This window comes from Tripterygium wilfordii, chromosome 6 (assembly GCF_013401445.1).
Source record: "Tripterygium wilfordii isolate XIE 37 chromosome 6, ASM1340144v1, whole genome shotgun sequence".
In the NCBI taxonomy this organism is placed as follows: domain Eukaryota; kingdom Viridiplantae; phylum Streptophyta; class Magnoliopsida; order Celastrales; family Celastraceae; genus Tripterygium; species Tripterygium wilfordii.
In genome coordinates this window covers 12,086,719-12,102,625 of record NC_052237.1, presented here as the reverse complement: position 1 = coordinate 12,102,625, position 15,907 = coordinate 12,086,719, and the positions used below count along the sequence as shown (strand labels likewise).

General features: G+C 36.5%; 2 protein-coding genes across 3 annotated transcripts; both read right to left on the bottom strand.

Moving 5' to 3' along the window:
- Positions 1–1,408: 1,408 nt before the first annotated feature.
- LOC120000169 (filament-like plant protein 4) lies at positions 1,409–8,081 on the bottom strand. Of its 2 annotated transcripts, none has more exons than XM_038848093.1 (6): positions 7,849–8,081; positions 6,339–6,479; positions 5,652–5,871; positions 3,156–5,550; positions 2,940–2,997; positions 1,409–2,082 (listed from the first exon to the last, which is right to left on the bottom strand). In XM_038848093.1, the coding sequence occupies exons 2-6, from the start codon at positions 6,456–6,458 to the stop codon at positions 1,648–1,650; spliced, it is 3,228 nt and encodes a 1,075-aa protein (XP_038704021.1). In that variant the 5' UTR covers positions 6,459–6,479; positions 7,849–8,081; the 3' UTR covers positions 1,409–1,647. The 2 variants fall into 2 exon arrangements, with proteins under 2 accessions (XP_038704021.1, XP_038704023.1); XM_038848095.1 differs by having other exon boundaries at positions 6,348–6,479.
- Positions 8,082–14,060: 5,979 nt separating this feature from the next.
- LOC120000849 (auxin-responsive protein SAUR50-like) lies at positions 14,061–15,036 on the bottom strand. The gene has a single exon (XM_038849009.1). It carries the CDS (start codon positions 14,955–14,957, stop codon positions 14,499–14,501), a length of 459 nt encoding a protein of 152 aa, XP_038704937.1. The 5' UTR covers positions 14,958–15,036; the 3' UTR covers positions 14,061–14,498.
- Positions 15,037–15,907: the final 871 nt, after the last annotated feature.

Here is a 15,907-nt window from a genome sequence, read left to right as displayed (position 1 = left end):
CCCACAGGAGAGGCGTACCTCAATCCCATATGGATAACTTGGGGGACATTTCAAATATCCAATGAATGGACTACCCACATGTGAGTGAACCCTAACCATTTGTTGGGCCTCCCCGAGCCGTGGGAGGTGTTAAGATAAAAGTCTCACATTGAAAAGTTTAGTGAAAGTAAAGTATTAATTTTATAAGTTAAGATTCAAACACCTCTCAATTGTAGAGGGTCATTTTAAGGGGAGGAAAATTGTACGAACCTTGAGACCCAAAGCAGAAAATACCTCCGATCTTCTACAAGTTGTTTGGGTTGCACTTTCTTACAAAAACATTACATATCATATTTTGTTAGAAAAAGACCAATTAACAGTTATTGGCGTTGTGTTTACGTATTATATATGTTCAAAGGCAGGCAAGTGTACAGGTGATGGGCAAAACAAAAGATACATAGGGAATTGATGTATATAATTCTTGTGCTTGTAATCTTCTCGACGTATTTTTTTTGTCAATATATTAAGTAGTAATCTTTGGCAACATTTGATGCAAACTTATAAGTGCATGTACATGCAAACATCTACTGGGGTTTGGTTTCGAATAGTTTAAGGTCTACTTGCACGTTTATTATCATATTATGGTTTGATCTCAAACCGTTTTAACTGTACATTCAATGTCAAGCTATGCCTGCCGACATAACATCCATGATTTCGGTCTTAAAATAAACCAACCTTGCCCTGAAAATATGTGCTATATATATATAACATAACATGACCTTTCAACTTAAGCAATATTGTTGACTTTGAACCTCACATGTCCTAATATATTATATTAATTCGAAGCTGCAAAGTTCAGACCAACTTAGAAACTTGATTGTCGACTTCTGTCGCTTGGCACATGATGGTGTTGGTAACTTTGTATGTTTTTCAATGGAGTCCAGTCCAATGCTAGGAGCTAGCCTAGAGCTGATAAAATGAACCCAATTACAAGTAAAGGGTTTTGGGTGATATGGATGTTTTTGTTGAATATGCTAGATTTTCTATGGATGTTTTTTCAAATCATGAATCTATAAGTGATAGAGCGAAGATGGATGCTAAATCTTGGTGGTTAGTTCATGGAGTCCATGCACCGATGTTACAATATTCCTTTATTCATTCCATGACTTTTTGTTTGGATTTTATCGTCATATTAAGATAATAGACAAGTATTTGTTTATGTTAATTTCTTCTATATATATCTATATATTTATGTATACATGTCCTGTAAATTTTGAAATTCTTATGCCGAAGTGTCCGTAAATTTTGAAGATTCTTAGGTCGAGGTGGCCATGTCGTGTCTCCTATCTGTGATTCCTAGGTTACTAGTTAAGGGTTGGAAATAACTTTGAGCGAGTCAAGCCAATTAGCCAACTTGAGAGCGCAAAACTAAAGACTAACGCAGAACATATTTATTTATATATATTAAGGTTTTCTAGTTCAAAAAACCGAATTACAGAAGCTGAGAAGCCAAAGAAACAAAGAAATTAAGATATGGATGCCATATACAATGACTAGTTACAAAAATCACTTGGGACCTTGGAGGTATTATTTCTAGCTACTTGTAGAACCCAAGTGATTAGCTTCATAACCTAGCAAAGTGATTCAGTAGGCTTGCGAGCTGCAAGCCTACTGACCGTTCTTTCCTTTAGAGGAGAAGAATCTGCTAAGTCCCCTCGATTGTTTTTCTGGCGTTGGAGTAGAAGAAGAAGATGAGGTTGAGTTTGTAGACCTGTGTTTTGGATACTTTGGACTTATCGGTGATCTCACGAGGTCTACTTCAGTGTCGGATTGATTGCGCGATGAGACAGGAGACTCAGCACCTACTCTTTGCAGATTAGCAGAAGCAGGGGTGTCCATCTCGGCTTGATCAAACTCTTGCAACTTCATACCACTGGAAGAAGGTTTTTCTTCATTGAATCCTTCACCCCTTTGACTGCTCTCATTGTATGGAGATACCATGAGCTCTTTTTGGGGACGAAGTGTTTTCAACTGCTTTCCTAGGAGAAATATGGTCTCCTGACATTCTGCCAGCTTCTCTGCAGCTGCCGCTAACTCTCGGTCCTGCGAAAACAAGAAACATTTTCGGGTTTTGTTTAGCGGTAAAGAGGAACACAATAATATGAAATGGCACAAACTGAGCTAAGAGTCTAAACCTGAAATTTTGTTCAACGAAAAAATTGAAGAAATTGCATGACGACCTTCCACCAAAGAAAAATTATAATGGTTGTACTACTTGTTATTTATCTCTTCTCAATCACAGAATCATCAATTAATAAACTGAAAGAATTGAGTTGTCTGTCAAGATACATGTAGAACTTTCATTTCATAGAAAGACATTCATCCAAATTTCGTGTCAGAATTCTACGTCCATAGTTCATGAACATGTTTGCTTATATGTACAAGAGGACTAGCAGACTCGCTCCATGAGGTACTCTCATGGCTGCATGAAACTATTGAAAGAACAAAAATGGACCTTAACGCTACTTCTTAATCGTAGGTAAAAAAAATGTAAACAACTCCCGTGCACAAGGCTCCTACAGTGGATGACAAGAATTGAACATGTGACCTCTAGGTTTCATCACTGCAATTCTACCACTAGGTCACATGTTCTTCTGCACTTCTTAATCACATATTAACAGAAATTGAAAAATGTTTGACAAAACGACTAAATACATGCCCATGGTCAATTTCTTTGCTTGCAGCACAGTGATACATAATGTACAGATATACTAAGAGTAGTATACTGAGTTGCCTGTTCACAAATCCCCGTTTTCAGAAGCACGCATATGAAATTTCTTTCAGATCTTAGATGTGAGAATATGTTATTCCTACTCGTTTCATAAACATCAACTAAGCCACAGCAGCGATCAATGCTATTTGGCACTGTTTTTAGGAAACATAAAAATAAACAGACTCACCTGTTTTGTTTTGACATCATTATCAGTTGCTGAAGAACAAACAGAGCAGCTCCCGTTCCTGGCAATATAAGAATAAGCACAAATTAGATAAAAAAAATTAAGCATCAAATGATTCCACTAAATTTCTCCCCATAATTGGAAAAAGGCGGTGTATCAGTTACGATACTAGCTATAGAAACAGATGCAAACATGCTACAGTCACAGTTTGATACCAACCTTTGCAATTGCTCTTGAAGTTCATTGCATCTTTCCATGGCATCCTGACAACTCCTCTTTTCATCCCGAAGTTCATTTTCCAATGTTTCTGTTTTCGTTCGTAGAAGATTCACCTCAGTTTCCAATTCTTCTGCACGTGCTTCGAGCGACCGATAAGACTCTGCCATACATTTCAGCTGTGTCTCAGCCAAGCTGTTTGACCTTTGAGCAGCAGCCAGTTCCAACTTAACTTCCGCTAAAAGCTGTTCAGTTTTATGCAACTCAGATTTTGTCATCTCCAGATTTTCTGTGCATCTCACCAGATCCGCTGCCATGCTATCTTTCTCCGATCTCAACTCTTCAAATTCCTCTAATGAGAATTTGCATGATGTGGCATTTGACTCATAGCTTGAAACTAAATTCCCATCATCTGGAACCTCAGGATCAGAGGTAGAACAAGAAACGAGAGCATGGCCATTTTGATACATTTCTCCTGACCTTTCCTTCTTAACCATCTTGTTTTCTGGGAGAGCAACCTTATCTATGCAATCAGGACTATTAGGTTCGGCGTCACTATTCTTAAAACCCTGTATATTGAATCTGAGCTCACTGGCTTTAGCTAAAACGTGAGAAAGGTCAAAAATGAAATCATCCAACAGTATACCGCCACATGAAATCTTATGGAATGTGACCGAGAACTCCGCAATTTTTTGGCTCAATTCATTGTTATCAGAAGACATGCCGTGAACAATCATGGCTTCTTTACCCAAGAACAAGATGAAATCATTAATTTGTGAAATGGCATTCATCAAGTCTTGGCTTGGTTTATGCAGAGTCTCTGTAGCTACATTACTGGCTTGTGATGATGAGATATCCTTCTCTGCTGTTAATTCCGAGTCTCTACCTACAGCATCAGAACAATGTACTTCCTCAGAAACACAATTAACTGGTGGCTGAAACTTAGAATCTTCTGCTTCGTGCACAATTCGTTTGAGATCCTCCACAACTTTCCCCCAAACAGTTTCCCTGGACATAGACTCAAATACCATTGAAATTCTTGATTGGAGCTTAGTTGCTAGCAACTCATCTGCATAATTTCCAGAAGTAGCTACTGACAAATCCTTATCAGAGGATACATGGTCAACTGATGGATCCAAATCAAGATGCTGCTTTAACTGTGAATCCTTGCTGGGATCTCCTGACGCATGATTCACACTTTCTGGTATCTTATTGTTAGAAGAACCTGAAATAGTGATGGCACCATTAGCATTTGAATCATTAGATAAGCAAGCCAACTTCTCCATCTCCAGGAAGTCATCCATAAGCTCCAAGTGCTTTCCATTTTCAGCCCTGTTTGACTTCTCATTGTTCTTTTCCTTCTTAAATTGGGACAGCTCAGAAATCATTGCAGTTGCCCAAGAGTCGGCACAACTACGCTCATCATCATTTCCAGCTTCAGACATGGATGTCAAGCTTGGTGGGCTAGCATTATGACTCAGGGAATTTTTCTGTTGATTGCTGATTTGAAGTTGTGCTTCCATACTTTGAAGCTTGCTCGCTGTCTTAGTACACAAGTTCCTTGAAGCCTGCAATTCACCATTACGCTGTGCCAGAGCTTCTTTCAGCATCTTCGTTTCTTCTTCCATAGCCAATAAGTGTTCTGCAAGAAACTCATTTTCTTTCTGGTATTTCTGTAATTTGTCAAGGGAGAATTCAGTAACTGGGGACAAATGCGGGCTAGATGGCTTAATAGGAGATCTTTTATTTCTAGTTTCTCCATAATCACGGCCCAAATTTTCAACTTCTAGCTTCATTTGAGCAAGTGCAGCAGGACCAGGCAACTTCTTCCGCACAAGACCACGTAATCTTTGGCACTCTGCTTCAAGCTTAGCTACTTTTTTTACACCCTCCATATGATGCTTGTTAGCTACTTCTGCAGATCTCATGCTCATATTCTTCTCTTCATTACGGATTTCTAGTTCTTTGGAAATAACGTGGAGTTCATATTTAAGTGAACTTATTTCTCTTTCACAAGATTCGACATTGCTCTTCAAAAGCTCTATTTCAGCCTCAGCTTGTGACTTTTCTTCACTTATCTTGATAAGCATGTTAGAGCACTCTTGGAATGATCTTGAAATTGCTGTATTTTCAGCGGCAGCTTTCAGGAGCTCTTGGTCTAAATTGCCTATCTTTGCTTCAAGCTCAAGTCTAATTTTGTCCCACTGCTTGGTCTTGATAAGAACAACTTCCTGCAATTTCTGTTCATGCTCCTCCTTTAGATTACGTATTTGCCGCATGCACTCCTTAAGAGCACCATCTAGATGTAATGCCCGATCTTCAGCAGTGAGTTTTGAAAGTGTGAGAGTCTCCAGATGATTCTTCAATGCCAAAGCTTCTGCTTCAGCCTTTTCCCAACCTGCAGGTAGAGAAGTAGCCAATAATGAAAAATTCGATCCAAAATTGATTTGAGTCATTTGACAAGGTCATCATACCGTCATGATGTCAAGTTTCTCATACCTGATACTGCTTCTTCAGCAACTTTAGCATGTTGTTTCACCAGGTTTTCTTTCGTAGTCATCTCTGAATGAGCTTCAGACAGCTTTTCATCCAATTCCTGGATTTGGCCCTCCAGTGACTGAACTTGTTCTTCATATGTCTTCACTTGATCCTCCAAACCAGTAAGATGCGTGTATGACTCCACAGAAATTTTAACATAGTTTGGCCTTTTATAGTTTTCCTGACCACAGAAGAGGAATATGTTCAGACCAAGTGAAGGTACTATTACTAATAAGCCTAGATAGCCGTATAACAATCAGCTGGCATACAGTTACCCTAATAATGCATGCATGAAGATTTGCTGCTCGTTGGAACTCGAATCTCAATTACAGATGGAAAAAATTAAATACTTTACCACAATCAAATCTGTGGCTTTCGATAAAAGTGTTTCTGATTTTTTGATCATGTCAGTTTGCACTTCATATTTCACAAATCACATCTCTTGTGGATTCATGTACCCAACCCCAATTTATTGGGATAAAGATGATGATGCTGATGGTTTCACGCATCAACACGATAGCAGCATTTTTGTTCCTCTAAAAGTTCCTTGGTAAAGTATATTGTGGGTATGCAGAGACCGGATGAGGAATTCCTTAAGATAGAAATATAATGCAATAGAGTTCAGCCTGAAGAAAAACATTAATATACCTGGTCAACCTTTGATCCAGTAGATGGCAAAGCAGCATCTGCTGCCGCATCATTTGCAACAGAAACTTTGTCAGCCTTGTCAGATGACTTTTTCTTCCAGGGCCAGCTCCGGCGATCCATCTCACACTAGTTTGCACAACTCTGTTAAAATGTTCCAAAATCAGTGGCAGAAGATAAGAAAACAAGCAACGTATAGATAATAGTGGCACCAAATCTCCATATTACGCATCAGACCATAAACTCGAACACTAATACATTTCCTCTCACCCAAACCAATGAGTTGTGCTATTGAATTTCAAATTGCAAACAATATGCTTGCGTACAAATTGGGTACGAGAAAAAAAAAAAAAGGATCACTTCATTTACTCCAGCAATGTTTTTAGCAATTAAATTTGATGAACTGAAACTAGCCTTCAGCAAAACCAACTAAACTTATGGCTTGGTAGTGCCTTCCCGTAAGTAGAAGAGTCCTGCCGCGCCAACAAAGGATGGATATCTCAACAAAATTTTCAGGCAAATAGAAGAACATTGATTAACCAACCACGGTTTAATCACAAAACCATTTCAAAAAGGCAATGCAGATGGTATTCATTAGAACTAGAACTAGAAATAGAAAGAAAAGAAAAAAAAAGGCAGGAAGCTCTGCAAGTAACTGATGGGGTAACAAATTTGTGCAATGAAATTAAATTCTAAACGTATCGCACAAAGAAAATGAATGATAAAGTGAAAAGCGTATAATGGCATGCATTGATGAATATCAAAGAGAATCTCAAGGCCTTTATATCAAGATATCCATCAAATATTTCAATGCGATTAATTGAAAAACTCTGAATTGGATGAGCAAACCAGCGATAAGTCAGATGGTGAAAGCAATTGGTAAGATCTCTAATTACAGAAATGAGAAATCTTAGCTTAATTTCAGCACTAAACACAATCAATCATGAAAATATAGAAATTAAACGTCAATTAATCGAATGAAAATCTACATTTTTTGTTTTTGCAAAAAGAAAAAATCAATGAAAACCCACGCCTTAGCTCGTCTAAATTTCCGACGTATTGGTATCAGTTTCTTACCCAAATTGGGATCCAAATAACCAGATACACAACAATCAAAACTCCAATGACTACCTGAAGAGTATGACAAAACGAAGAACCGTAACGGAGATTTTCGTGGAGCAACGAACACTGACAGACGGAGACTATAGCATCGAATAGGTTAATGGCAGAGAATGAAAAAACAGAGCCAAGTAAAACTGGGCTTAAAATAGTAAGAAATCCTGAGCAGAACCCCCACCACCGACAGAGAGAGATGGCACAATCTTTACTTTAACAAATGTAAAACAGAATTTTCAGAAAACACCAAACATTGGCTTCAATAAAGCACAACCAAACGAAATACTCAAACAACCGGCTCCCTCTTCCATTTCAATCCACTCACTGGAACCATTAACCAGTCAGAAGACACACTATACGAAGTATGGAACCCTCGGATTAAGAAAAATCCACTCACCGGATAAATGTAGGTCCGAGACAGATAGGAAGATCGGAGAAAATGTCACTGGATTGAGGTTTCAAGATTCAGGTAGAGAACGTTCAAGGTAATAAGATCTGAAATTAGGAAATCTTCTTCTGTTAGTTTTGTATCTTATCGTCGACAAGCTAATTGGCGGTGGAGGAGTGGTGGTGGTGGTGGAGATTGCAGTGTTGGTGGTTGAGGTGAGATATTCGGAGCCACTTTAAAGGCCAAGAGCAGCAGAAGCTCCAAAACAAATCACCTTTAAAATTATTAATTTATTATATTTTAGTATTTTACAGATATACGATGTAAAAATATTAAAAGGTAACAAATATTATGAAATGTATATATTTATTTTTTTAAAATTTGGTTTTATGTGTCAGAAAATCCACTCCACTCACTACAAATCAATATTATCTGCTCAACTATTCTGGATCATCCAATTTCCGTGGATATATCGAGCCCACAAAATTTTGTTATTTCTACTCAATTTCACTTAATGATACTTAAGCATAAAGAAAATACATTGGTTGTATGAGAATGTGTGGATCTTCACTTATAAATCACACCATTTCAACTTTTACCCAGTGATGTAGGACAAGTCTTAGACATTTTGTGGAATCTTGGACACGATGTGCTAGACGGGTACCCAGGTCCAAGACCCAATTGCAAGAATAGAACTCCTAGACTTGAATTAGAGACCTTAAGCCCTTTTCGGGGTGCCAATTTTTTAAAAAATTATGAATGTGTAATATTTGGTCTAACAAATCCAATTATTTTTTTTTTTTCGAAACAAAAAAAAAATTGGACTCATTAGAAATTACACTACATATTTATGATTTTTAAATAAAAAAATAAATCTAAAAACGCTGCAACAGGTCCCAGCCACTCGTGCTAGACGGAGCGTGTCTGATTGTCCGATTGACAAATTTAGCGAAGGTACCTGCGCGCTTGTGCGAGAAGGAGCTGTACATTACGACTTTGGACCACCGACCACCGCACTACTCAACTACAGCTAATTGGTGGTGTGCCCACCCCATCTGCTGCCACTGCATGGGCCTCCCATGCATTGATAAATCTGGGCCGTTCATTACATCTGCATCTACTAATAATTACTCTAATCCGTGACCAAATCTTTATCTTGAATAAGTTATAAAGATGAAGAAAAATAATGATTTTAATTAATTAATTGGAGAATGTAACATTGCAACAACATTGTGGATATCATATTATTTAGTGCATCATTCATGGATAGAACTTGGTCATATAATTTATATTCTACAACTACAAAAAAAAAAAATTGAATTAGTATAAATAATCATGGTTTTGGTATTCTCATCTATACATTATACAAATTGAATGTGATAATAATATATGTGATGTAAATGTGTTACCTATCGAGCCCAACCTACAAGCTTTTAAAGTCAGAACAATAATCGGGTTGGGAGCATTCGACGAATCCAAACATCACCTTGCTGGCTTGCCCTAGACTTCTCGATACAGCTTAACTGACATGACCTCAGAATTTTCAGATGACTAAAACATATCGGCCTAGAATGTTGGTGGTATAAGATGAATTGTAAAAGTAAATAAATATAATTAGGATGTTTTTATTTACCTGTAAAAATTGACAAATGGATTCTTGCATTGGATTTTAGGGATCTAAGAGGAGAGGAGATGAGAGAATCTATGTCATTTTCTTAAAATGTTAAAGGGTCATTTTCTGTTATTTGGAAGTTGTAATGCACAACTCTCTTTAACCATAAAATCACAACTAGCATTGATAACATTTCCGTTTGTGCTATCTCATAGATGTCTCGAGTTCGAGTCTCTTTCATTTCTTTCTCTTCTCATGTAATTTAATAAATAAATAAATAAAACTCTCTTTAACCAAGCCCAGAAAAAAGCTGATGATATTGGAAAATAATTACTTGGGGTGATAAAGGAGAAATGATTGTTGTTTGTTTTTAACTTTTTATGGGGGGCACAGTAAATGCAAACACTTTCACAACATTTTTAGCTGCAAGAGTCTGTCAACAGAGCAGGTCACACGCAGCCATAAAAGTGTACAGCTATCAACTACAGACTACAGAGACAACAACGTTTGATTGATGAGATCATGTCTAGTTATTACATTTCCTTAGATTATAAAAGTCAAACAAATCCCCGATCTGACTGTTGCTTCCCTGTATTTGTCTGCTGCAGTACGTTGCCCATTTTCACCTTGACAGTTGACAGCTTAATTCGGTGATTTTTTTTTTTAAAATTGTTGACGGTTCAAATTGGCTTGTGCTGCTGCCTCACTTGCCTGTTGGTGTTATATATTAGAAGAAATTATTTAATACATAAAAATTCTAAGAAAATGGAAAGTTGAGTGAGAGGGAAGCGTAACGTAATTGCATAATATGATTACGATTATGGTTGATTATTTTTAGTATATATAAACCTAATAACTAGTATAAAAAAGTATAAGCTTAGTCAAATATACTATTGAAATTCCTATATTTTTGATTCTACCACGTAAATATGTGTTATTATTCTCCTTTTCTCTTTACTGTTTTGATTGTTGTTTATATTTTTCTTCATGTCCAGTATATATATAACCAGACTACATAGGTCCTAAGATTAATTATTTGTTTTATTACAATTATTTTTGTATTATTTGAACAATTCAACGCATCAATCAATTAGGATTGAAAATAATACTACTAATAATAATGTAGCCCCACCAACAATTACGACCATGACATTAACTATGGTAGAGAGGGAAAGTTCATTAAAAATGAATTAAATTAAAATAAATAAATACCTTCCATTTTACGTAATTTGTTGTCGTTGTCTTTGATAGAATATGAGTATTAGTAAATTCGTTAATGCCATACTAAAGCTTAGTTGTAACTTTAGCGCAAATAGGTTGTTATATATACATAGATATACAGGAGAATATGTCCTTGTGGTTTATGTAATTACCTCTATTTCTGAGAATGGGAGATAGCCTGATTGGTCAGGTTGTCTGCCCAGGACCTTGAGATCCAGGGTTCTATTCTCATCAGGGGGATTTGGGATTTGGATAGTTTTCCATCCGCTGTGGTGGCCGTGTGTGTGGCCTGTGGGTCTTTCAAAAAAAAAAAAATTACCTCTATTTCTAATACTCTAGACCTGATGAAATGATTGAGATTAAAGTTGATTTAGGATTTAAGGGTTATAGTTTATCATTTATGGGCAATCAATCACCCTGGCATGATTTGGTGTTATTCATGCACTGAGTTTCGGCTCAGGACTTAATCGATCCATGTGATTTGTGGGTATTGCATGTGACCCGTGGATTATCATTGGAATGGAGTCCGGTGGACTATGCGTTTGATGTGTTCCCTCATCAAAAAAAAAAAAACAAAAACCAAGTTCGAGCCCTCACTCCTTCTTACCTATCAAAAAAAATTGAGGGATAAGAGTTTAGGTTTTTTTGTTTGGGGTTTAAGATTTAGCATTGTTTAATCAAATATTTTAGGATTTTGGGCTTAAAAATATAAATATTTATATAAACCCTAATAAATATCTGTGTTTAACCATGGGAGGATAAAGGAAGTTTTTCTTAGTGGGAAGCATTCCAATGCCAGCTACTGACAGCATATCAATATATATATACACACACACTGAATTACCAATTATGATGGGTTGTTTTATACGAAATAACAAATTAACATGAGGCGTGTGTGAATCGAACCAAGGAGAATCACCCAAGTAGTGGTTTAAAATACACATTACATCCTAATATGAAGACAATAATCTCCATTTTGTCTTACAAGTTGTCCGCACATAAATTTAGACATCAACACTATGAATCAAATTACACGTGTATATATATATATATATATATATATATATATATGTACTAACATTATATTTCCATACCAGATTAAGACAAAACTTACTTATATATATTTAGAAATATTTTGATATGCTCATATACATACAGTAATGGTTAATGACATTAACCCCTGAAGTTTAGTGATAGTGGGACGACAATGATTGCTAGCTATGGAGACTTCGGACTTAATTTGCTTTGTTTGTACGAAAGAATTTCATGGGCATGACTCATGTACCCCACTCTACTATATGCTGTCTTACACAAGTCAGCTTTTACAGCCTGCTTCGTAGATTTTTTTTTTCCCTTTCAATGTTAATTTATAAGTTACGAAAAATAAATGAGTCGATATGTTGTTAAATAAGATACAAGGTGTTCGATGTAATTTATGACTTACAGGGTTATGCAATAAGTAAAACTTATGAATCGCTAACAGTTCATACCAAGTTGGAACAGCAATACCATTGTGCGAAAACGGTACCCATCTCCTATAGCAACACCATGCCCTAAAGTCAGGTCTTGTAGGCTTTTTCATTGGATTCTATTATAATTTTTTATTTTTTTTTGACTTTGTTGCTCTTCCAAGTCACCTCCTAATATGTTTTAAGTGCTCATATATATATATATATATATCAAGACTCCCCAAGTCCTAATCTCTTTTTTTTTTAGGTTTAAAAGTTTAAAATTGTCAATGCAATATGAACCCAATTTGGCATAATATAGACCCAATAAGATGGAAACAAATGGCTTTTGTCAGAATGTAAGAGAGCCAGATTGGGTTGAAAAATTCAAGCTGGGATGATAAAGGCCTTGGATTTGACATCTTTCCAAAGTGATGCAAAGATGGACCCAACTTGGAGCGTCTTGAGGTGCAACATATCAATGTCTTACTTATGTTATTTTTTTTTATCATGGGCTCATACGAATTTGTTTTCTTACGTCATGATCATTGATTATTAGGTCCAGAAAATGCATATGTTATATGAGAGGAGTTGAATATTTATTTATATACCACTTGATTTAGTCATACCATACGATCCGATGTGAGATATTTATTCGTTGACATTACAAGTAAATATTTACCTAAAAAAGAAACACGTGAACGGTTGGTAAAAAAGAAAGACAGAATAATGTCGATAACATCATAATCATTCTTTAACATTTCCACTTTAATCCTCTTTTATTTTCTTTATTGAGTGTCTACGTGAAACTAATGATCCCTAGTTTTTCAGAGTCCAATTAAGCAATCCAAAAGGCAACAACAAATCAAGTAAAAAGTAACAAATGATTTGATTGTTGATCTGCTATAAATTGAAATTGAATACTCGTGAGAGTATCGCATAAGTTTAACCCAAACAACTCGAACATGTATTGTCTTACTTTGGGTCTAAGAAGCTCACAGTTGTATCCTTAAACCTATTGGTTGACGGGATTGAATTTTTACTTATAAACCGCATCAAACCTAACCAATATGGGAACTAAGTCTATGATCACTACTGAAAATAAAGTTTAAAAAGTAATAATAGTGGATTTGTCATGTTCATGGACTGGACACTTACAGCCCACGAATATGTTGAGGCCCATTAACGGTGCCCGCTTCCCACTATCTTTATAAAAAAAATTATGGATCTTTAATTGGGTTTCTGTATGGGCTTAAGTTGTGGACCACACGAAAAGGCCGGTTTTATCATGACGGAGCCTGTGAAACACTTGTCAACAAATTGAGCCGCATAATAAAGAAGATTGAAATGAATCCGGCCCATTAAGCAATTAGCCTACGTGTGGGAATTGGGCCGCGAACAATTAGAACTGAAACCACATGTGGCCCATCAAAGGCAATTCGCTCAAGAATCAAGAAGACTCACAGTTTCAGGTGGTAATGTGTATTCAGTAAGTTATGATAGTAATCTCCGCAGATGGTATCCCAATTATGAATTATCCCACCTGCTAAGTCATACGCATAGGATTTCATGTCCATCAATAAAACGTGTGGAGTCCATAAATTCACTTGATTCCTGTGTGTTCAACTCAACAGCTCAAATAACTGAGATACTCTAACTGTTGAAATTTATCATATTTGAGATTAATTAGAGGAGGGTTTGGCAATTGGCAGAATACCAAACTACAAATCAAATTCATTCATTTACTCTTAATTAGATTTGAATTGCTAAATGAGCCATCCATCAACCACCAAATCAATTAGATTTTGGAGTTACGTGGTAGAGACGGTGTTTTAAGATCGAGTATTTTAGTGAGAATTTGGGATGCACTTAGTAAAACGTGAAAAGGATATAATGCTCATCCTTTTTCATGTATATACAAAATTTATAATTCAAAAAAATAGAAACAATATTTATTATTATTATTATTGCTGGAATTTCTATACAATTTCCATTTCCAATTCAAATAATCAATAAAATCACACAGGAAAAAAATTTACAAAAAGTGACACGATTAATAGTCATCTCTCAATGTGGGTCTTCCGCCTCCCGCTCCGAATCGAACCCGGGACGACTCGGTGGATAACCCACCCACCATTGTTGCCATCTCCTTGCATTCTCCAGAGCTCCGTATACAGTATCTTCATCAATCATCAGATAAAAATGACCCTTTTATAAAAAAAAAAGAAAAAGGAAAAGAAGTAAAGAAACCCGAAAACCCAATTTCAATTAACTCGGCCATTTCGCTTGCATTGCCAGTTAATTACTTAATTCGGCTTCACCAAACTCGGATGGAGTCAATACCGGGTCAAATCAGCTGATTGGGGGTCCTTTTCCCTTCACCAGATTGTCTTCCCCGCTAACCCATGAAGCAACGGTCGAGATTCGGGCCAGAAATCAAGCTTACTGCTCACCAAATCCACGTGACAGTATCTCTGAAAATCCTCCAAATTCACGAAAATGGTCGACTTACCGGACTCGGATCTGGATATATGCCGGAGCGCCTCCTCGAACACGGACTCGTCGCAAGGTATCACTAATGGACCGTGGTTAGTGAACCCGAATTCCTCTTCTGCTTGAACTAGTAGCTTCTTGAACACGGGGTGGTTCAGGTACGTCGCCCGCACCACAAATCTCTTGCAGTTGGTGCCCACGCAGACTGCCACGTGTCCTACCGGTACATCGGACGGGATTCGATGGGTCGACGACATACGGGCTTTGTTGCGCCACCGCTTCAGCATTTGGCGGAGCCGAACAATGTGGCGGATTTTGCTGCATTTTTCCATGCCAGCAGACATTTTCCCGGAAAACTGAATGAAGACGGAAAGTAGAAGTCTGTTTGGTTTGATTAGTACTGACGAGCTGAGAGAGAGAAAATCAGGGACTTGAATATGAGCGAGAAGTGGCGTTATATATTGATGGGGTTACGAAAAGACCCTTAGGATTTGACACAATTACAAATTTACAAGGCAGTTTGGTTATATATTAATACGTGTATTTAGAATATTTCTTAACAGATAATCACGAATAAATTCATTGTGTGATATCTCATAGAAATCTCGAGTTCGAGCCTCTCCCATCCTCATCCCCTGTATTCGAAAAAAATAAAAAAAAAATTCTTAACGAATTTTCTATTTACCTACTCAAATACCTACATTTTCATAATTTACATATTTCTAATCAACAAAAACCCTATTAGAATCCCTATGCTAAAAATCTACAGTTTTGATCTATTAACATTGTGGTCATTTGGACAAATAGGAGATTAAAAACTTAATTTTAGTGGATAAATACAGATACAGGATCAAGAATATAATTTTTGTGCATGAAATATGTCTTGTAGTAAAAGTAAAAAAAAGAGTTTAAAATAGGGCATTTGAGTTTACATACAAATAATACATATTTCAACAATCTTATGGATCCCAATATTTTTTGTTCCAACCATCCCAAATGTTGAGATAAACGTATACAATTTCACATGTATCATGTGGGGTCCATGATTTCACATACATCATGTGCGCGGGACAAAAAATACCGAGATATTTAGCATTTTTCGTATATATTCATCTTTTTTCAAAAAAAACATTTGGGAGTCAAATTTCAACAGTCTTCCAAAAAATAAATGGAAATTTATTTACTAAATTATAGTTAGTTAATGACCAATTATACCTATCTAGATCCTTCATCTAAGGCAAAGCAATTATCACATGCATTATCTTCTGACTATGGCACTCTAGTCAGTCAAAAC

Excerpts from the sequence above, each read along its gene's own strand:
- LOC120000169 (XM_038848093.1), bottom strand. The coding sequence starts at position 6,458 with ATGGATCGCCGGAGCTGGCCCTGGAAGAAAAAGTCATCTGACAAGGCT. Across the intron at positions 5,551-5,651 it reads TGCTGAAGAAGCAGTATCAG|GTTGGGAAAAGGCTGAAGCA; the intron begins GTATGAGAAACT and ends CTCTACCTGCAG. Across the intron at positions 2,083-2,939 it reads ATGATGTCAAAACAAAACAG|GACCGAGAGTTAGCGGCAGC; the intron begins GTGAGTCTGTTT and ends TTGTTTTCGCAG.
- LOC120000849 (XM_038849009.1), bottom strand. The coding sequence starts at position 14,957 with ATGTCTGCTGGCATGGAAAAATGCAGCAAAATCCGCCACATTGTTCGG.